The sequence below is a fragment of the Oncorhynchus masou genome, chromosome 30 (assembly GCF_036934945.1).
Source record: "Oncorhynchus masou masou isolate Uvic2021 chromosome 30, UVic_Omas_1.1, whole genome shotgun sequence".
NCBI lineage: Eukaryota > Metazoa > Chordata > Actinopteri > Salmoniformes > Salmonidae > Oncorhynchus > Oncorhynchus masou.
The window spans coordinates 24,367,502-24,390,244 of record NC_088241.1 but is presented as its reverse complement, the minus strand read 5'-3'; the positions used below and the strand labels follow the sequence as shown (position 1 = coordinate 24,390,244).

At 40.9% G+C, this 22,743-nt stretch overlaps 1 protein-coding gene and 1 long non-coding RNA gene across 5 annotated transcripts in view; one reads left to right on the top strand and one right to left on the bottom strand.

The window, feature by feature from the left end:
- LOC135522410 (thyroid hormone receptor-associated protein 3-like) overlaps positions 1 to 21,503 on the bottom strand; it is a 28,704-nt gene extending 7,201 nt beyond the window's left edge. Inside the window, exons 1-4 of one of the 4 annotated variants that reach the window (XM_064948632.1) lie at positions 21,110 to 21,503; positions 13,068 to 13,189; positions 1,710 to 2,648; positions 259 to 987 (exon numbers count right to left, since the gene is read on the bottom strand). In XM_064948632.1, coding sequence (XP_064804704.1) covers positions 259 to 987; positions 1,710 to 2,648; positions 13,068 to 13,159 — 1,760 coding nt within the window. In that variant the 5' untranslated portion in view covers positions 13,160 to 13,189; positions 21,110 to 21,503. Of the gene's footprint in view, positions 1 to 258; positions 988 to 1,709; positions 2,649 to 3,727; positions 5,605 to 13,067; positions 13,190 to 21,109 lie in introns of those variants that run through there. The other 3 variants (XM_064948629.1, XM_064948630.1, XM_064948631.1) reach the window with 3 other exon arrangements.
- Positions 8,278 to 11,586, top strand: LOC135522411 (uncharacterized). Its single transcript, XR_010452681.1, has 3 exons — positions 8,278 to 8,623; positions 9,805 to 10,157; positions 10,938 to 11,586. It is a non-coding gene; the product is annotated as an uncharacterized LOC135522411 (long non-coding RNA).
- Positions 21,504 to 22,743: the final 1,240 nt, after the last annotated feature.

Sequence of the window (22,743 nt, the reverse complement as noted above, 5' to 3'; positions counted from 1 at the left end):
AACACCTGAAAGATTTAATCTGGAGGGGTAATTTCATTATCTCAATTGTCACAGCACACATCTTTATTCATTTTGATAAAGCTCATGGTTTCATAGAACTATGACTCAAAGAGGCTATAAAACATGGCCCGGGCCTGAGCCAAAGAGTGTGTCTCATGAGTCATGGCTTCCTGCTAATGGAGATTGAAACCTATCCAAGGCGATAAGGCATCAGAGTCCTCTGTGTGAATCTATGTCGTGATGGTGCATACTGCTTACCTTGCCACGTCATCTCTGAGAGAATCCATTCTGACACTGAACTCCGCTCCTCTTTTCTCAGAGGCCCTTGCGGGAGAGTCCTCCCCCCTGACCATGAACATCTCTCGGTCAGAGTTCCTCTGTGGTGTGGGTGTGGGGGACGGGCTGGAGGCAGCTTTCTCCTTCCTCCTGTCTTTGCTGACGTTCTCCGGGGAGAAGCCTCTGAGCATGCTCGCTATGGCCTCTCTCTTGGCCAGGGCCACAGCTATGGCCGCAGCCTTCTCCTGCTTCCGGCTGCGGTAAATCTCCTCCGCCATGGCATCAAGATCATCATCTTTGGCAGCCACCTGCAAGTAGGCCAGGTCCTCCCACTTGCCGAAGCGCTCCTCAAATAGCTCACGGGCCGAGAGGGTGACTTTGCTCTTTGGCTTGGGCGACTCATCGCCCTCCCGGTCATGCTCTTTGCGGAGCACCTTGGGATGGGGCTTGGGTATCAACTCCTCTTCCTCGCCATCGCAGGAAAAGAAAGGGGAGGCTTTCAAGAAGCGGTTCAACGACACATTCCCCTCATCGTCAAAGTCTTCCTTGTACTTCTCATTCTCCCCTTTGTCGGACTCTCTGTCAAAGATGCCCCTAGAGGCCTTCATGCCATTCCCTTTCTCCCGCTCCACATCCCCACCATTGGTTTCCATCTCTCTGCCATTCTCCCAACTGGACTGCGTTTTCTTATGATTGTGCTCTTCCAAGAACCTAGACAATGACGAAGAGAGAAAGAGAAACAACTGTGTTTAAATGCATCTTGAACAACAGTTCAGGTGAGTGCCCTGCAACTTTATTACAAAACCATGCGAAATAAATAAGGATGCTTGTCAATGCTGTAGGTAAAAATGGAAGACTTAATGGATGATAAAGTTATAAACATAGAATATGACGGCCAGCAAAATATCTCTCTTCTTCAAAGGCCCAAGCCATGAGGGATTTGTCATGGTTAGTGCAGCGTTGACTGGCCAAGAAAACACACACATCTCAAAACTCCCAAGGGCCTGTAATGCCTTCTCAACTTACAAACTCCTGTTTCAGCATGCTATGACGACGACCACCACTTCCCCAAGGGCTTAGGGCCAAGAACAAATACCAGGGACAAATTATTCTATGTGGTGCATGACGCATTGGCAAAGAACCATGAATTCTAAATACATTTTTTTTGTAAAGACTCAATACAATTGGCACATTACAACTATCTACTAACCTCACTAAATGAAAGGTGTCAATAAATATGACAGATATTTCCTAGCCATGAAAAGGGGCTTTGGCCAAAATGTTGACAATAATCATGTGCTACAACGTGAACTTGGGGGCAGTAAATTCTTGCACCAAAAATGAGAAAAACATGGTAGTGTGTGTGTTAACCTTTCACTTCTAAAGATATTTCATAAGTGGCAAAGAGAAAAGGAGACAAATAATTGTATTACCTTTTGAACACTGAAGAGATAGCTGCTTTATCTCCTGCCAGGTTGTCGTCTTTAGAGAAGAAGCCAAAGCCAGAGAACACAGGTGTGGGGCTTTTCTGAGAAGGGCTTTTGGTGGAAGGTGAACTGCCCACCGTCTGTATCTGCCATGAGGGGGCACCATTGGAATTGGGGCCATTAGCATTAGTGCTTTTAGGAGAGGGACTAGACAGGGTCGAAGCTGGAGCGCCCTGACCAATGATAACAGCTGAGCGCACCTGAGGACTTGACCCCTTGGGGCTGGTGCTGTTGCTGTGATCCGTCACGCCCTGCCAGTTAGCCTTGGGCCTGTCCCCACTGGCGCCCCCATCAGGCCCTGCAGACCCCCCTGTGATCTCCACAGGCTCACCATGTCCTCCTACTCCTTTCTTCTGGACCTCCTTGGAGGCAGAACACTCCTCCTTGACATCCTTAGAGTTCAGCGTAGCCGACCCAGAGCCCGACCTGCGTGTGGGAGAGGAGGAATGTGAGGAAGAGGAGTGGTGGGAGCGCCGGGATCGGGGCGAGGAAGAGCGGTCAGAGTACTTGGAGTGGCTGTGGGAATGAGGGCTACCAGAGCGCTTTTTAGGGGTACGGGATCGTCCCCGTCTCGGGCTGTGGGGTTGTTGCTGCTGCTGCTGCTGTTGTTGCTGTTGCTGCTGTTGGGGGTGCTGCTGTTGGGGGTGCTGCCTGTAGTTCTGCCAGTTATTGGGGTGGTAGTTGTTATAGCCCCCACCCCTCTGGAAGCGTCCCCGTGGGAAGTAACCACGCCCTCGGCCTCTGAAGTAGTAGGGCCTCCGGAAGCCTCGGTGGTAGCCCCGGAACTCGCGGTTATTATTCTGGTACTCCCTTGGGTAGTTTCGCTCTCGGTTATTGTGGGATGGAGAATGAGATCTGGAGCGCGAGCGAGTGCGGGACCTAGAGCTTTGAAAGTGGGAGAAAGAGAGAAGGCAGAAGGGATAGAGAGATGAAAGGGAGGAGAAGATGACTGATTACACCTTCCATTGTATAAATATCATTAGAAAAAATACTTTGAGGAATAAGGTGTGCAATGCTGTTTTTCTCAAGACTATAAACAACCTTATTGCCTGAGCAATACATTTGTTTGTGTTGCTTAAGAAAGTGATGCTGTCCTCCTTCCAAGACCTTCCAAAACAACTAGGCCAACACATTTTGTTTCCAGTTCACATTGGGTCTACAGCTTAAAAAATAATCAAGTGCCTGTTGGTTACAGGGGGGAAAAAAGTGACAGATTCTCATGTACTTAGCAGTTCTGTTTCTGTAAAGTACATCATAATCCCATGTACATGGCACACTGTGACGCATCTGTGTGCATCTGAAAAATATATTAACAGAGGTAGCAAACCACATCTTAAAATGTAACTGCTGGGAAGTGGGAACACAATGGAGCAATGTAGAAAAACAGACTTCTCCATTTGTCTAGAGAACATGGCTGTGAGGTCTACCCAGTCCACATGGTGGCTCCATAGCATCATGGACAGTAAAAGCATAACAGAAGAAGCCTTCAGTACTACGAGACAAGTTTCTCCAGTTTCTAAACAATCTATCGCCTCTAAAGTATTAAGGTTAAGTTGACACATATGGTCCATCTTAGCTACAGTAAAGAAAACAGTTTAATTTAAAGAGGATACATCGGAGACTACTCATATATCAGCACGATCCAACAATACATAGCCTGGTAAATAATCAGAATCCTTTGATAACATGAGTTAAAAGTCATTAAAAATCTCAAACTCCTCAGCACCTTTGCACTGCAGTCAATATCCCTGCACAGGCAAAGATGGATAACTTGCACAAATAACAAGGAGAAATTCAAACGACAGTCAGCATTACAGAAAAATACCTACAATTACATTACTTAGACTACAAGCACACAAAATCAAAAAAGAAAACCACCATTGACAGAACAATCTAGTATTCCTAAGTAAGAGCCACCTGGAAACCTTTGAAGTAAACGACAAAGCCATGGGGGTACTACTCACCCAGTGTGTTTTTTCATTGGAATAAAGAGTGAGTAGAGAAGGTAGTGCACCGAGCAGCATTGCACACTCACATTGAAAGCAAGACACTCTGCATCTCTTATGCCGAGCACTAGTGGAAAGAGGCAGTCACATGGGCCATGTGGGAAAAATGTCTAGTCTAATCCTTCAAAGCAAAAGGACGGGGCTCGGCTTGCCAATTACCCTGGCTGGCCAGTCTGCCCAGAAACATAGGCTAAAAGGAGAAATTCAGTCAGTCAGCTATTATATACAGGGATTTAGGACAGCTAAAATCACAATTTTGTGATTGAAATGGCCTAATATTACATAATACAGCATTTTCAAACCAAACAATGTAGGCTATCTTTATATTGGATTTACATTTCACTTGAAATGCTAAAGATTTGTGGGTAAATGCAGTACTTTTGATGAAGGAACATTTCATGGAATACTTACATCTAAAATAAGTCATGTTGTGAGAGGGTTACATTTCATACACTGTAAACAGTGATAGCCCAATCCAGGTCCAGCATTGACTTGCAGGTTCAAGCCATCTCTTTTCTAAACTCATAGAACTCAAGACCATGGCTTAATAGTGCCATGCTGTGCCACTCCACGGAGAAGAGCTGCCATGCATTTCAGACTCCACAAAACAATTCTGCCAGCAGCAAGAGTGGCCGGTGGTGTCACACTCAAACTAGTTTCCCTTGCAAATGAACATTGCAGCCGAATGACAGATTAATTTCCATTTAGGGCTACACAGATGTTGAACATGTAGCCTATTAAGGAATGCCAATATCGTAGTAAGGGAAAAGGGGATACCTAGTCAGTTGTACTGAATGCATTCAACTGAAATGTGTCTTCCGCATTTAACCCAACCCCTCCCGAATCAGAGAGGTGCGAGTAATGCAAATCATTCTGAAATGTTTCTGGTGCAAGTCAAAGGCCTGTGTAGTAGTGGGAGAACTCATTACAATAGCCAAGAACCAAGTCTCACTGAGGCAAGTGTGCCATCACAGCACCAGAGCTCTTTCCCACACACATCAATTTCCTTTGTATAAAGTGCACTAGACCCTGGGTAAGGCTAGCAGAAAGCTGTTTTCGCTCTGCAGTTAATATGAGTGCCAACTCAACATAAAGCACAGAAAATGCATGGGTTGAGGCAGGAAATCAGAAAGTGTATGCTTCAGCACCACTGCAACCCCTTCCAAGCACACTCAAATATAACACCATGGACAGCTGCAGAAAGACTGGGGTGTCAGCTATGACATGACACCTTGACTGTAACGAGTCCCCTGAGAGTCGGGAAGCAAGTTCAGGGAGTGAGTGAGTGTTTTAATTTCATTAATAAACCAACCAACCAACACGAAACACAAACAACACACCGACATGAAACAGAGTCAATAACACCTGAGGAAAGAACCAAGGGGAGTGACAGATATCGGGAAGATAATCAAGGAGGTGATGGAGTCCAGGTGAGTGTCATGAGGCACTGGTGCGCTTGGCGATGGTGACAGGTGTGCAGGATAATCAGCAGCCTGATGACCTAGAGGCCGGAGAGGGAGTATACGTGACATTGACTTTGAAAAAATCTATTTTGGTTATTGAACTACACTAAGTGAAGTGGATTTACACCCATTAACAGAATTGCGTTAAAGGAATTTCATCATGGGTCTCTGATCTGACCTACACATAAATGCATAACTATGGATATGAATGTCATTCTCTTCATGGTGATGTATCCTGAATAGGTACACAAAGGTAGAAATATGTAGTATCCTCCTTTGCATATTTGCATATTATTTTTAATGAGCTCCGCCACCAAACAAGACCCTATTTGGTCGGTCCGGACGGTCATTGACGTCTATGTTTCACAAGTTTGGACATCAAAAGTACAGCACAGTAGTGCTCCGTAGAGTATAGTAGAGTAGAGTACAGCACAGCACAGTAGAGTAGAATTCAGTGCAGTACAGTAGAGTTCAGTAGAGTAGAGCATATTAAAGTAGAGTAGAATTTAGTAAAGTAAAGTATAATTCAGTTCAGAACAGTATTCGGAACTGTACAGTTCAGTACAATACATTATAGTGTACTCAACTCTAGTGTGGTCTACTGTGTACTGTACTGAACTCTACTCCACTCTATTCTCGAGACATGAACAATACACTGCTTTTTTTTACTTTACTGTACTTTACTGTGTTCTACTGTACTGTAATACGTTCCAATTTTGTGTAACATAGATATTTATGATTGGTTCAGATTTGGTCCGATCTGGGCCAAATGAAGGATGAGGATGCTGCTGGTTACAGTAAATGGAAAGAGAGGTGGCTCATGGGTAAGTGTCAGTAAGAGCTGTGAGAGGTGACATTAATTGGAGGTAGAGAAGAAGAGAGAGGGGGGGGGAGTTGTCCGACACTTTACACTCTTGCCACCACCTGACGACGGAAATAGAAAGGAAACCGTTATCAGCTGAACATAACCATATTCCAGTGGAAGGAAGGACAGTAGCAGGTGACCCAACTGTGGTTTGTGACTACTATGATTTCCCATTTTAGCCTATTAAAATAGCAAGTTTTATCCACTTAATCATTCATAAAACAAAGTGTATATTAGTAAAAACACTATAACTAATTGATAGGTCTACCTTTACCTGTTATTTCTGTGAATTTTAATTATCCTCTCTCCTCTTATTAGAAAATGGAAAATATCTTAAAGATAGAGTATGTGGGATATTGGTAACAGAATTTAAAGGCACAAGGCAATGTTTCTTAAACTTACTGAAGGCAGAAAACATGTTAAGTGTTGATATTATTTGGCAGGGGTACTTTACTTCAACATTATTGTGTTTTTATGTATTTCTAATATATTTTACGACTTTTTCTGGTAGACGTTTTACAAGACCCCTTTTCCATGTTTGACAAGAAATCAAAGCCTTCGCTTATTCCAGCTTTAAATAACGTGCAGCTTATAAAGGCTTCATAAAGCCTTCATAAACACTACATAAATGTGTTATAAATAATCTATAACTATATATGTCATGCCTTATGAAGGGTTCATAAATGTGGCATAGCTGTGTGACATAACCCCCAATGTCAAATGTGACATAACCCACTATGTCAAATATGACATAAACCTGTACATTATAAAAGGTGGCATAAGCACAGCTTAATAAACGCCTTATATATCATATTAAATTGAGGCTTCGCAAAGCATTTATAACCCTGTCAAGCATCTTGGTAGAGCATTGCAATGCCTGGATAGTGGTTTCGATTCCCGGGGCCACCCATACTTAAAAATGTATTCAAGCATGACTGTAAGTCGCTTTCATTAAAAGCATCGGCAAAACTTGATATATTACATTATTCTAAAACATTTCTAGGATGGCCCAAATTATTTCCCTATATTGGACCTGACCTCAACTTCCCAAAGGAATGCAGTCACGCACAGCCAAAAAACATTGGTGTGGCCTTTTAAAATCAGTTAGAATTTTCACCTAATTCCATTTTCTCAGTTTAGTTTTTCCAGGATTCAATTTCCCCAGTTTTTCCTCAGTTTTTCCCCCACTTTTTTTAATAGAAAAACAACAACCTTAGATTTTCTGTGTCCACAACAATGCTCAAACCACATCAGGGGATGAGTTTTGAGGTCTGTGAAAAATCTAAGAAACTTCAATGTTTTTGTGTAGTTGCCCTTTAATCCAGTGTTCATGCACTGCACTGTTGTTTGGTTAGAGGGTTTTCCGTGGTGCAGTAATCGCACATGTGATGATTATGTATTCCATATACAATGATTTGTATTGTGACCGCCAATGGAATGGATGGAGTAAATGGCCAGCAACACTTCATATTATTCAGAACCCCAAGAAATGACACCATATATACAGTACCAGTCACCAACTCATTCAAGGGTTTTTCTTTATATTTACTATTTTGTAAATTGTAGAATAATAGTGAAGACATCAAAACTATGAAATAACATCATGTGGTAACCAAAAAAGTGTTAAACAAATCAAAATACATTTTATATTTGAGATTCTTCAATGTAGCCACTTTTGCCTTGATGACAGCTTTGCACACTCTTGACATTCTCTCAACCAGCTTCATGAGGTAGTCACATGGAATGCATTTCAGTTAACAGGTGTGCCTTGTTAAAAGTTAATTTGTGGAATTTCTTTCCTTCATGAGGAAAGGGGGCAGTATTTTCACTTTGGATGAATTGCATGCCCATAGTGAACTGCATCAAACTCTGTATTTGATTGCTAATATATGCATATTATTATTACTATTGGATAGAAAACACTCTGAAGTTTCTAAAACGGTTTGAATTATGTCTGTGAGTATAACAGAACTCATAGGGCAGGCAATCTTCCAAACAAGGAGTGAAATTCTGAAAGTTGGAGCAACTTTGACTTCATCGCCCCCTCCTTTCCCAACAAGATATGGATCTGGAAGCACTTTCTACGCCTTCCACTAGATGTCCTCATTCAGTAGAAAGTGTAATGGAGCATTTGCTGTGAGCTTTGACCTAATGGGAGGGAAAATAGTCAGTGTCGCAACAGTGCCATTTTGCTGTGGCGCATTTCTCTGTGGGTGCTACGGCTGTTCCATTCGGCCCCAGATGAAAACGTATGATCTGGTTGGAACGTTATTGGATATATATGATAATAGCATCCTGAAGATTGATTCTCTACTTAGTTTGACCAGTTTATCCGACCTGGAATAAATCTTTTGGAAGTTTTCGTGCGAGTTATCTTGGACCAGCAGTCAGTTTTTAGGCATGTGAGCTGAAAGTGATAGCAAATGCAGCTACTTGGACACTAGTATTGGACATTATGGAACAAAACAACAATTTATTGTGGAACTAGGACTCCTTGCACTACACTCTGATGAAAGATCATCAAAGGTAAGGGAATATTTATGTTGTAATTTCGTATTTCTGTTGACTCCAACATGGTGGTTACGTCTGAGCGCCGTCTCAGATTATTGCAATGTTAGGCTTTTTCCGTAACGTCTAAAACAAATCTGACACAGCGGTTGCATTAAGAACCAGTGTATCTTTAATTATATGTAGAACATGTATCTTTAGTCAAAGTTTATGATGAGTATTTCTGTTATCTGGCGTAGCTTTCTATAATTCCTCCGGATATTTTGGAGGAATTTCTGAACATGGCATCAATGTAAAAATGCATATTATCGAACATAACATAAATGTACTGGCAACATATGACTGTCATCTGATGAAGATTTTCAAGAGGTCTGGGTGATATACAGAAGATAGCCCTATTTGGTAAAAGACCAAGTCCATATTATGTTAGCTCAAATAAGCAAAGGAAAACAACAGTCATTCATTACTTTAAGACATGAATGAACATTAGACCGGTGGAAATCTGTCCTTTGGCCTGATGAGTACAAATTTGAGATTTTTGGCTCCAACCACCGTTTCTTTGTGAGACAGAGTAGGTGAACAGATAATCCCTCCATGTGTTGTTCCGACCATAAAACATAGAGGAGGTGTGATAGTGTGGGGGTGCTTTGCTGGTGACACTATCAGTGATTTATATACAATTCAAGGCACACTTAACCAGCATGGCTACCACAGCATCTTGCAGTGATATGTTATCCCATCTGGTTTGTGCTTAGTGGGAAGGCCCTAGAAATTGTAAAAGACTCCATACACCCTAGTCATACTCTTCTCTCTGCTACCGCATGGCAAGAGGTACCGGAGCGCCAAGTCTAGGTCCAAAAGGCTTCTCAACAGCTTCTACCCCCAAGCCATACGCTACTGCTATTCTCTGTTTATTATCTATGCATAGTCACTTTAATGCTAGGTACATGGACATATTATCTCAATTACCTCGACTAACCGATGCCCCTGCACATTGATTCCGTACCGGTACTCCCTGTATATAGCATCGCTACTGTTATTTTACTGCTGCTCTTTAATTATTTGTTACTTTTATTTCTTATTTAAGACACATTTTTCTTAAAACTGCATTGTTAGTTAAAAGCTTATAAGTAAGCATTTCACTGTTGTATTCAGTGCATGTGACAAATACAATTAGATTTTTATTTGTATTTCAACAGGACAATGAACCAAAACACACCTCCAGGCTGTGTAAAGGCTATTTGACCAAGAAGGAGAGTGATGGAGTGCTGCATCAGATGACCTGGCCTCCAAAATCACCCGACCTCAACCCAATTGAGATGGTTTGGGATGAGTTGGACCAAGGAGTGAAGGAAAAACAGCCAACAAGTGCTCAGCATATGTAGGAACTCCTTCAAGATGGTTAGAAAAGCATTTCTCATGAAACTGGTTGAGAGAATGCCAAGAGTGTGCAAAGCTGTTTAACATGTGCTATTTCATAGTTTTGATGTATGCACTACTATTCAACAATATAGAACATAGTAAAAATGAAGAATTACCCTTGAATGAGTAGGTGTGTCCAAACTTTTGACTGGTACTGTACATTCTATAGACCCTACAGAGTACTCCCTACAATACTGCGGCACCCAGAATAGTTCTTGCTCTGTAAGCCAATATGAATTCCATAAACAGTGATTTGCATTGGGGGCATTTATTTGACCTTGGAACATGTTTTAAAACCCAAATAAATGTAATGCATATCTCACTTAAATATGAACAACTATTGTTAATGTTTAGACAATCATTTTTCATATATCATTAATATCATTAATAAAATACATGTTGTTGACACTTTTATACTGTTATGTCGGGGGACTTGAAATTTAGTTACTCTGAAGTACTTTTTTAGTGTTGCTGATGAGATGCTGGTCATGTGATCAGTTCACAAGTCAAATGCCCAATTGTGGTGCCAACCGGACAGCAAACAACAAGCAAATAAACCTTTATTTACTGTAATTTAAAGTAGTTAAAGGGTTGACTTAGATTATATACTGTAGCTACCTCAGTCGTTATTTAAAATAATTTTGGGTACTTTACAGCAATTGCTAGCTAGATTAAATTTAGCAAGCTAGCTAGCAGGCTCAGCTAAATAAAAATCCCCTTAGATACATCCACATCTCATAGTTCTGTCATGAAATTTGTAAATGAAAGAGGAATATAATAATATGAATCGAATGGAATTTCCCATCTCCCCATTTAGTTTCTGGCTCTGCACAGAAATGCCCTTATCCAGATGGTGTGACAAAGACATTTCCTAACAGACATGCTAACTTTCTTTGTTGTTACTTTTAAGGTTGGAACCAACATCCAGTACCTCCATGAGGCAGAAAGGCAAGAACCATTTGTCCGCCATCTCAGGGACAAGCTGCACTATTCACAGTTCTGTGTAATGTTCAATGTAATTGCATTGCTGGACTTGAAACTTAAAGAATTTGTATTGTTTAAAAAATATGCATATGAAAGGACATGTATGTGTTAAACATGTCTTTGATGTTTATTTGTTAGTGATAATTCATTTGTGTTTACATCATTAAGCCTTGATGTATGTGTTAGGAGTGACCAAAGGTGTCTGACTTCATAGTAAGTACAGCATCATATGACTTTATTTTTATTTAACTAGGCAAGTTAATAAGAACAAATTATTATTTATAATGACGGCCTAGGAACAGTGGGTTTAACTGCCTTGACAGATTTGAACCTTGTCAGCTCGGGGATTCGATCTAGCAACCTTTCAGTTACAAAATGCTTCTGACTTTAAGTAAAGCATCATGTGATGTAGTCTTAATGGATGTGCTATGAATGACCGAAGATGTCTCACATCAAACAAAGTATTACAGGACACTACATAGTGTCAATCAATAGGTTATTAACGTTCTGCTGATTTATGAAGGTTCTCTCATGATCCACAGGTTACTGTAAGGTATTTAAATGGGTTAATGGACCTGCAAAGCTTTTGTGTGTGTCAGAGCCAAAATGATTTGGAGTAGTCCAACCTGAGACCACCACAACAGGTATTCCTCTTCTGTTCCCATGCTGGAGACCAGGGCTTGATTACAACCTGCTGCAATGGTGCCAACATTTTGTGGCTGATCTTTCAGCGGGGGAGTGGGTGAATGTGTCAAAGACCTGATGGACCCAGCACCTCACGGTATGGCTCGTTTTTGTTGTGTGCGTGTTTGTGCACTGAGGAACCTGTAACTTGGCTCCAGAAGAAAGACACTTTCAATTCCTTTAGGTTGGGAGCTTTCATCAAGATAAGTGTTTCTTGGTGTAACATCGTCTCCAGGCTACTGCACACACAGCACATATAAGCCTGGGATATCAACCATTCAAAGTGGGATAAGAGTGACCATTTAATTCTAAAGGAGTGACCTTACTGAGTAAACTATTTGTCATTGTCACTAGCTAACACAGTAAAAACAAATATTATGGCAAAACCCTGCCCACTTCCACAATTTATCTTCTTAAAATTAAATTTTATTTCTAACCATAACTAATAAAAGCCACGTTTGATGCGTTGGTCCTCCAGAACTTCCGCACATTTGGGTGGAAGGGTCTGCGAATGAGATTAGGGGTCTTGTGACTAACATGACTTTATTTTAGATCGTAATCCAATCCTTCGACCAAACACCCTTCATAAAGCACATGGTTATATCACATTCGACATAGTGATTTGTGTTACTTTTGACATTGGTGATTATGTCATACAGTCATGCCACATTTATGGACCCTTTATAAAAGCATGATATAAGGTAATAGATACTTTGTAACACATTTATGACTCAGCTTTCATTTGACACCCAATTAGACATACTCCTATGAACTTCACATGTTGGTGATGACAAATTCAACATGCCATGCACACAATTTGACATGCTCAAATGAACTTCACATGTTGGTGATGACAAATGAAACAAGTCATGCATTGAGGCCCAAACATAGCATGCATAGTCCACACATAACCATTGGAGGTCAGCAACCAATCAGAAGCATTTAAAACCTTGACTAATCAACATAGCAACAACCGTTGTCGGGTCAAAAGCATTTCTTACAATCTATGTGTAGCATATCTGACGCTGTCAGCAACTCTTATCTCGTTTCGATTTATCACTCGTTGTTTTCCATATAGACAACAAGACGGAAACAATCTTTCTCAGAAAAAGTGTTCTGTTTCAAAATCTTCTTCAGGCTCTCTACGCATGTGATAACCTTTTGTGAAATTTATAGACAGAAAATAAATACTTCATATGTCCTTATAATGTGGAATATGTTGCCTCATCCCTCTTAATAACCTGACAATTTATAGACAAAATAATATTAATTCATAACAATGCCCTAGTTTGAGGTGGTCCTAGTTTGAGGTGGTCCGTAATTTGTAGGTAAGCAAGTTAGATCAGTTACATTAAGTTACGTTGTTAGCCACCTGTAGCGATGCTTCCGAGATCTGGATCGTGAGCTGCTTCTGGAGTGGGAGTGGGACCGAGACTTAAAGGCTGACTTCATTGCCTTGGACATCACTGCAAGCTACCTCTTTGAGACAACAGCCTGTCAGACAAACAGAGGGGAGTCAGTGATCATGAGAAACCTACACAATTTCAACATTTCACCCACCTTTTAATAGGCCCACATAGGCAACATTGAATAAGTAGAACAAGGAAAAATGTTATCAGCTAAATTGCTGGTCATAAGATTAACAAACATGATTGACTATGATTTCATTTTTGCGTACAAAAACTGATATTCTTCAATGAGGCCTACTACATAGGAGATACCCATGATTTAATACAACTTAACAAGATCAAGGATTCTTCACAACATTTTTGAAGATTTAGAGCAAATGGCTGTCAATGAGTAAAAGTGGGCAAATCTGTAAATCACTGTGACCGAAGTGTCAGGTGGCAAACTACAACCAGACGGCTAGGCCGCTGAATGATTATCTACAGTCACTGCAGAAACAGAGGGATTAAGATAAAGAGCTGTGACTCCAGAAAACCATGACAACGATACCTCCAAGAGACAAAGCTTTTGCGCAAAAATGTACAGTGAAGCAACTTTAAAAGAAGTTCAAAAAAGCTACTCGCGTACACTAACTATTACTGCCAAAAAACTGTTGGAGAACAGTGTGGATACTGCAGCAAGTAACATAACCAGTTTCATGTAGTCAGTCAAACCAGTTTCATGTTGTCAGTCAAACCAGTTTCATGTAGTCAGTCAAACCAGTTTCATGTAGTCAGTCAAACCAGTTTCATGTAGTCAGTCAAACCAGTTTCATGTAGTCAGCCAAACCAGTTTCATGTAGTCAGCCATTTGCATTAAGGAATCTGTTTCATTCCAGTGATGAGACTAAACATTTGACTCAGACTCAAGCGGCGCGTATTAGAGATCTACCGATGAATCGGAATGGCCGATTAATTAGGGCCGATTTCAAGTTTTCATAACAATCGGTATTTTTGGGTGCCGATTTTGCCGATTAACAAAGAATATTTTTTTATACCTTTATTTAACTAGGCAAGTCAGTTAAGAACACATTCTTATTTTCAATGACGGCCTAGGAAAGGTTGGTTAACTGAATTGATCAGGGGTAGAACGACAGATTTTAACCCTGTCAGCTCGGGGGATCCCGTCTTGCAACCTTACAGTTAACTAGTCCAACACTCTAACCACCTGCCTCTCATTGCACTCCACAAGGAGCCCGCCTGTTACGCGAATGCAGTAGAAGCCAAGGTAAGTTGCTAACTAGCATTATACTTATCTTATAAAAAACAATCAATCAATCATAATCACTAGTTATAACTTCACATGGTTGATGATATTACTAGTTCATCTAGCGTGTCCTGCGTTGCATATAATCGATGCAATGCTGGGGGATGATTTAACAAAAGTGCATTTGCAAAAAAAAGGCACAATCGTTGGATGACTGTACCTAACCATAAACACCAATGCCTTTCTTAAAATCAATACACAAAAGTATATATTTTTAAACCTGCATATCTAGCTAAAAGAAATCCAGGTTAGCAGGTAATATTAACCAGGTGAAATTGTCACTTCTCTTGTGCTCATTGCACGCAGAGTCAGGGTATATGCAACAGTTTGGGCAGCCTGGCTCCTTGCAAACTAATTTGCCAGCATTTTATGTAACTATGACATAACATTGAAGGTTGTGCAATGTAACAAGAATATTTAGACTTAGGGATGCCACCCGTTAGATAAAATACTGAACGGTTCCGTATTTCACTGAAATAATAACGTTTTGCTTTCAAAATGATAGTTTCCGGATTCGAACATATTAATGACTAAAGGCTCGTATTTCTGTGTGTTATGTTACAATTAAGTCTATGATTTGATAGAGCAGTCTGACAGAGCGATGGTAGGCAGCAGCAGACTCATAAGCATTCATTCAAACAGCACTTTCGTGCGTAGTTCCAGCAGCTCTTCGCAAGCACAGCGCTGTTTATGACTTCAAGCCTATCAGCCTAATGGCTGGTGTAACCGATGTGAAATGGCTAGCTAGTTAGCGGGGTGCGCGCTAATAGGGTTTCAAACATCACTCTCTCTGAGACTTGGAGTAGTTATTTCCCTTGCTCTGCATGGGTAATGCTGCTTCAAGGGCGGCTGTTGTCGATGTGTTCCTCGTTCGAGCCCAGTTAGAGGCGAGGAGAGGGACGGAAGCTATACTGTTACACTGGCAATGCTATAGTGCCTATAAGAACATCGAATAGTCAGAGGTATATGAAATACAAATGGTATGGAGAGAAATAGTCCTATAAATACTATATTAACTACAACCTAAAAACTCCTACCATGGAATATTGAAGTCTCATGTTAAAAGGAACCACCAACTTTCAAATGTTAACATGTTCTGAGCAAGGAACAGCTTTTTTACATGGCACATATTGCACTTTTACTTTTCCAACACTGTTTTTGCATTATTTAAACCAAATTGAACATGTTTCATTATTTATTTGATTTGTATTGATGTATTATATTAAGTTAAAATAAGTGTTCATTCAGTATTGCTGTAATTGTCATTATTAGAAATAAAAAAAATGTAAACGGCCAATTAATCGGTATCGGCTTTTTTTGGTCCTCCAATAATCAGTATTGGTATCGGCTTTTTTTGGTCCTCCAATAATCAGTATCGGGTTTTTTTGGTCATAATCGGTCGACCTCTAGCGTGTATACCATCACTGGACAATTAAATAAACAAGTTCAGGGCGAGGATCTCCTTCCAGAGAGACGTCAGGGAGTGTAACATACTCTGTTTTACAGAATCATGGTACTCTCCAGATATATTGTCCCCGTCCCGTACAGGGACAAAGTGGAGTTGCAATTCAAAGGTCAGGATTTGGCATAAGCAGCATGAATCCATGGACCCATCATGCCTTGTACAGGCTGGTGGCAGTGGTGTACTGGTGTGGGGAATGTTTTCCTGGTACACTTTAGGTCCCTTGATATCATTTGAGCAACAAAAGTTTCCAACACCTTATAGGCCCCGAATAATTTAGTCTGTTCTGGAGGCAAAGAGGGATCTGACCCGGTACTAGATGGGCGTACCCAATAACTCTGACATTGCTCGTTCTGATATTTTTGATATTTTTTTATTTAACATTTTGGATTATGTGCGTATAGTTTCATATTGCTAGGTATTATTACTGCACTGTTGGAGCTGCATTGTTGGAGGATTTCGCTGCACCTGCGATAACATCTGCAAATATGTGTACGCGACCAATAAAATTTGATTTGATTATACAAAGTTACAAGACATTACTGGAGAGCTTTATAAGTTTCACAACCTGAACAACTGGGCTGCCAATAAAGAGAAGGGAAGAGATCATTCTGGCTCACCTTGAATGTCAACAATGTGTGAAAAACAGTTTCCGAAATAAACTAATTGAAAGGATAATGGTCATATGGTGCCAGACCAACAAGTGGATTGGCTCATGAGAGTTGAGAAGATGATCTGATTATTGGGCCTAATGCAACTGCCAATCAGTGGCCTGAGAATGTCCATTCTAGAATAGCACAATCAGTGCCTAACATCTTAACATGTTCCTTACCCCTGTGGAGGGTAAATACGATTCCTTAAGGGGATTCTGGCTATATTCTGAGAATGACTCATATGATCCAGCAGATGAAGGTTATTCAGTCTATGGACACTCTCCATGGCATATGATCTTCGGTCTCAGTGAGTAGGGATCAAAACATTTACTTTTCATTTTGAGGAGCATCTGAGGGGGAATGCCGTGAGGAGGAAATTGCAGACTAAACATTTGGAGGACTTCATAAACGGTGCACCGGCACCATGCAGCACATGGTGGTCGCAGAGTATATCCCTGCTACTATTTTGGTGAGTACTGAAATGGATCCCTCCTCCTGCTACTCCTCTATGGTGCTCCTTCCCTCGCTGTTCTTCATTGCAGACTGCGCTTGTTATTTTTGGCTTCCAGGGCTAATTTCCTGAAGGCACTGGAATATACTTTTATTCTTACCGGGCACATTTCATGACCAGCATTCAGAGCGTGCTCCCGTTTCCACATTTGGAAAATAAAGGGAACCTAAACCCTGGTCAACAGATGGTATGGCATATTACGAAATTAGACATTTTGCAAAGTACTCTCCGCAGAAGACCTTTATATCCTCGTCATACACAGTTGACTTAATACACGTAGCCTATAGCTGTATAAGTGCATATACTGTAATACCAAGAATTTGTTTAAAACTCATTAAACAAACAAGAAAAACATATATTTTAAAGGGTTCTCTCGGGGCAGGTTTCATATGGCTGAGAATAAACCTTTCTGAAAGCTCTCAAATGCCTGTCAAATGAAACAAAACAAGATAGGGGCCATAACTGTGCATTCATCCACTAGGTAACTAGAGTATAATCACTTCCTTCACTTAATTTTGTGTGACTGGTTTATCTTACAGGTAAAACCGTGTATCGCATTGCCAGGGCGCAAATTGGGCAAACTGGGCATTCACTAGGTAACTCTTGTATCATGTATCATCATTTTTAACTTAAATAGAAGCTCCCCTGAATTGTGTGTGACTGGTTTATCTTACTGGTAAAATGGCAAGGATATGTGTAGCCCATTCCAGGTGGAGTTAACTGTAACTTAATAAATAATAAGTGTCAGTAAAGTGGGATGAATCATGGGTCCATTTCAGTCAGAGCACAGTGACCCACTTCCAACTGATAACCAGAGGCAGCTGCCTCTCTCCTCCTCACAGAGTGTGATTCCCAGCCTAATCACTAGGATTTAAACATCCAAAAGGCTGTAACAAGCATCTACACTAAATATGTACCCTCTACTGGCAGACACACAAAAACACCCACCCTGGTGCAAAGAGTGACAGCTGCTCAAGCCCGGTCACCTGTTCATTTTATTTAAGGGCAGAAGTGGTTGTGAACAATGGTTGGGCAACTCGATACAGCAGCAAGAATATAAGCAGACACACCCCGCTCAATCAACTACTCTATCATTAAGACCTGGATGCCTCAGCAGCAGCTGGAATCACATTTGGCAACTATATGGACCACTGAGACAACACCCCCAACAGCAACTGTCACTGAAATGTGGGCATCATTGTCAGAGTGTCAGAGTTTTCCCTCAAGAAGTAGCTTTGTAGAGGCGGTTCATGGATTGCCACGCGGACTCTGCTGCTGGAGTCAAGATACACTGTGTTAGCTTCCTTCCATACAGTTCCATGGACATCAGAGGATAATTATTACGTTTCTTAAAGTTGTCTTATTACCAAATAGGCTCATTGTAACTTGATTTAGGCCTATTGATAATGGAACTCTCAGATAAGAATGAACTCAACCAACGACTGCGTCATTGTGATTTTCTGAGGCAAACTCAACACTGACCGAAGCTGACAAACCAACATTGAATTGGACAATGCAACAATAATCATTAATACCAAACAAACAAATAAAATCACTTAATAACTGAAAGCCTGAGAAAGTTATGTGGTTTATTTTCTCAGAGTGAGAAAATACAGGGCCCCATAGCAGTGTCCTCACTGAAAGTGCAGTGTCTGTCTACGTGAGACAGTCCCTCTATTGGATGCAAACCGCCACAGCGAATTCACTTTCAATTCCACTCCCACCAATGGAGACGGATCCATGTGCAGTACATATAATCACTCTTTGTTCCCACTTGAGATTTCTTAAAAACCTCCTCAGTCAGCACTATAATCAGTTTGTTTATTTCTTGCTGTAAATAGGTGGAAAGTTCATATCTGTGTGAGCTTTTGATTTACACAACTTTTGTCCTGAAAATACATAGCAGAACATTACTGATCCATCCTCAAATTGCGAGGACATTCTTCTCAACTTACTGCTATCAAGATGGAACTCAACAGCTAAAGGTCCTCTCTATTTTGGTCCGTTGTGAACAGCATGGCAAGTGGCCAGCTATCGTTCCTTATATCAGCAATGTGATGAGATGATGTATATGTTAGGTATTACCCATTGACAGACATCTTCATTCAACTGTAGTCTAAAGCTGTAGATATCTGATGTATTTGGTCAACTTTCAGTGTCAGCCATTCTACCAGGGCCAGAGTCGTTACATTCACGCACAAGTGATGTTACCCCAGAGTTGACAGAGTCAAAAACGGCATATCAAATTGTCGACTTCTCCTGTGAACTCCACCTTTTCTCATCACATTTTGCGACTGTCTGAAAAGAAATGTCACGTACGTTGTGAATCCTGTGAAAAGACAGGTGTTGACACAACATCCTGTAGAACACCTTGACACTGGAGAGTGCCAGTTACAGGGGTGTCCTCAAATGTACACCACACAGAATAGAAGGCATCACCCATGCATTCACAGCATCAACTGTAGACTAGTCAACAAAAAAGCATACAAACTGTAAAAGACCACAAGGCCGATTACTGTAAATCCTATTGCTTTACAATGATCCCCATTAACAGCAAATAGAAAAGTTATTCTTATTTAAAAAACAAGTGACTGTACAGCACAGCCTCTTTGTTATAACGACCTGTGTCAGGATACCGGTGGGAATGTGGTTACACCTTTCTTATCTGTGTACATTTGAACAGATATTATTTGCATTAAGAGAACAATAAACCAGGATCTAAGAGCAAACTGTAACAGGATATGCTATGATGTAGTGATTGTTTACGCAAAGGGCGGCACAATTAAACATGTCCCATTTTGTACTCATAAATCATTAGAAATTATAATTGGGGGGTGAACTATGAACTATGACTGGGTTTTGCTCTACGCAACTGATGCATTTATAAAAAAAAGCTGGATACCTCACTCGCTGACTGAGCTCTATCATTGCTGATCAATCAATTGACAACATTTAAAGTGACATCGAGCTGTTGACTTTCTGGGGCTTGACGTGATGGTCATTCCGGTTCTTTTCAGTGAGCCGGCTCGTTCGGCTCAGCTCACCAAAAAGAGCAGGCTCTTTTGGCTCCCAAACGGCTCTTAAAAAAACATGTTTTGTATTGTTTCAAGTCAAAATAGTTTGCGATAGTTTGACTATGATTGGTGTTAAAACAATCCTAATTCAATTTTTAAATGAAACCATCTCTACCTTAACCACAATGTATTTAAAAATGCATTGGTTTGTTATGAAAAAAAATGCTATTAAACATTTGCATTTAAAGTATAACTTTTTAATGTATATAAACAAAGTGATATAAATCTAACCATTCAAAACTAATACAATCTGAACAGCATAATATAATACTGCACCATATCAAAAGAAAAATAAATAACAATGTGCAAAACTGTAGCATCCCACTTAAAACATTAAACTGGTCCCTCTTTTCTCTCTCTTTTTTATTGCCATGCTATAACCAGCAGCACACAACAATGCTGACCAGATTTTGCTTTTATGAGAGATTTGCATTCAGAAATGCAAGCTGCCTCACTTTCGAGGGGCTGATGCGGTTGCTTCTTTCAGTAATGATTTGTTTCAAGAAGACCCTCTGAGGTAACGGATGTGGCCACTATGCAGTCTCCCTGTCATGACTTTAGTAAGCCGTGGGTAGACAGAGGCCTTGTTCTTCCACCAGCTCAGAAAATCTGCAGATCTTTCAGAACGAATGTGTGCACTTGAGTATTTAGGACTACATTATTTTATTTATTTATTCTTCAATTAGTTCATTTTATTAATTTAAATATTTTGATCATTCATATTTTATTTTTTAAATATTTGTATAAATAGATTCGGCTCTTCTGATATATGAGCCGGCTCCCAACGTTCACCAACAAGAGCCGGCTCTTAGAGCTGACTCGTTCGCGAACGACCCATCGCTAGTAGCTTGACAATGGTGTCGAAGAAATGAGAAATACAAACATAACATTACACTGTATCATGCCATGAGAATAACCTCACAAGTAATACATTATAGCATATATAGTAGCTGGTGGGATAAAAGGACATACTACAGCAGGGATAGACAGGCTATAGCTTACCTCCGATATTTCTGGGGGTTTTTTCACGCTCCTCTGGCGGGTCCGGGTCGTACAGCTTCTTGGTTGACAGTCGGCGGAGGATCCGTTGCTGTCACACTGTCAACCATGTAATTTTCGATGATAGGTTGCAGTCCGAACAAACAGGCCAGTTGAGCTAACTTTGCTACTGTGTGTCAAGCATCTTATTGGCTGAAAAATATGCGGGAATGACGTTTATCAGCTCGTTTAACAAGCCTTTTATCAGGTCCGTTTTGTATTCATGTCACATTAAATAACTACAGCAGTTGTAATGCGACACTGCGCTGTGCGCTCACGAGGAATGAATTCAAAGTGGAGAAATTATCCGAGAACGCATACAATATGAAGCTATGGTACTGGCTACAGTAGAACCTTCGTTCGCAGCGCAGCAGGGGGTATTAGTGCTGCTCAGTGCACGCAGGTCAAATTTCCTTCCTGGTATTCCCTCGTCAAACATACACAGAACAAAAATATATACGAAACATGTAAAGTGTTGGACCCATGTTGCATGAGATGAAATAAAAGATTACAGAAAATGTCCATATGCAAAAAAAGCTTATTTTCTCTCAAATACTGTGCACAAATGTGTTGACATCCCTGTAAATCAGCATTTCTCCTTTGCCAAAATAATCCATCCACTTGACAGGTGTGGCATATCAAGAAGCCGATGAAACAGCATGATCATTACACAAGTGCACCTATTGCTGGGGACAATAAAAGGCCACTAAAATGTGCAGTTTTGGCACACAACGCAATGCCACAGATGTCTCAAGTTTTGAGGGAGTGTGCAATTGGCACGCTGACTGCTGGAATGTCCACTAGAGCTGTTACCAGATAATTGAATGTTCATTTCTCTACCATAAGACGCCTCCAACGTTGTTTTAGAGAATTTGGCAGTACGTCCAACCGGCCTCACAACCGCAGACCATGTGTATGGCGTTGTGTGGGCAAGCGGCTTGCCGATGTCCACTGTGAACAGAGTGCCCCATGGTGGCTGGTAGTGTTATGGTATGGGCAGGCATAATCTATGTACAATGAACACAAGTGCATTTTATCGAGGGCAAATTGAATGCACAGAGATACCGTCACGAGATCCTGAGGCCCATTGTCATGCCATGCATCCGCCGCCAACACCTCATGTTTGAGCATGATAATACACCGCCCCATGTCGTAAGGATCTGTACACAATTCATGGAAGCTAAAAATGTCCCAGTTCTTCCCATGACCTGCGTACTCACCAGACATGTCACCCATTGAGCATATTTTGGGATGCTCTGGATCGACGTGTACGACAGCATATTCCAGTTCCCGCCAATATCCATCAACTTCGCACATCCATTGAAAAGGAATGGGACAATATTACACAGGCCACAATTAACAGTCTGATCAACTCTATGCTAAGGGGATGTGTTGTGCTGCATGAGACAAATGGTGGTCACACCAGATACGGACTGGTTTTCTGATCCATGCCACTACTGTTTTTTTAAAAGATATCTGTGACCAACAGATGCATATCTGTATTCCCAGTCATTTGAAATCCATAGATTAGAGCCTAATGAATTTATTTCAATGGACTGATTTCCTTACATGAACTGTAAAACTCCCTAAAATCTTTG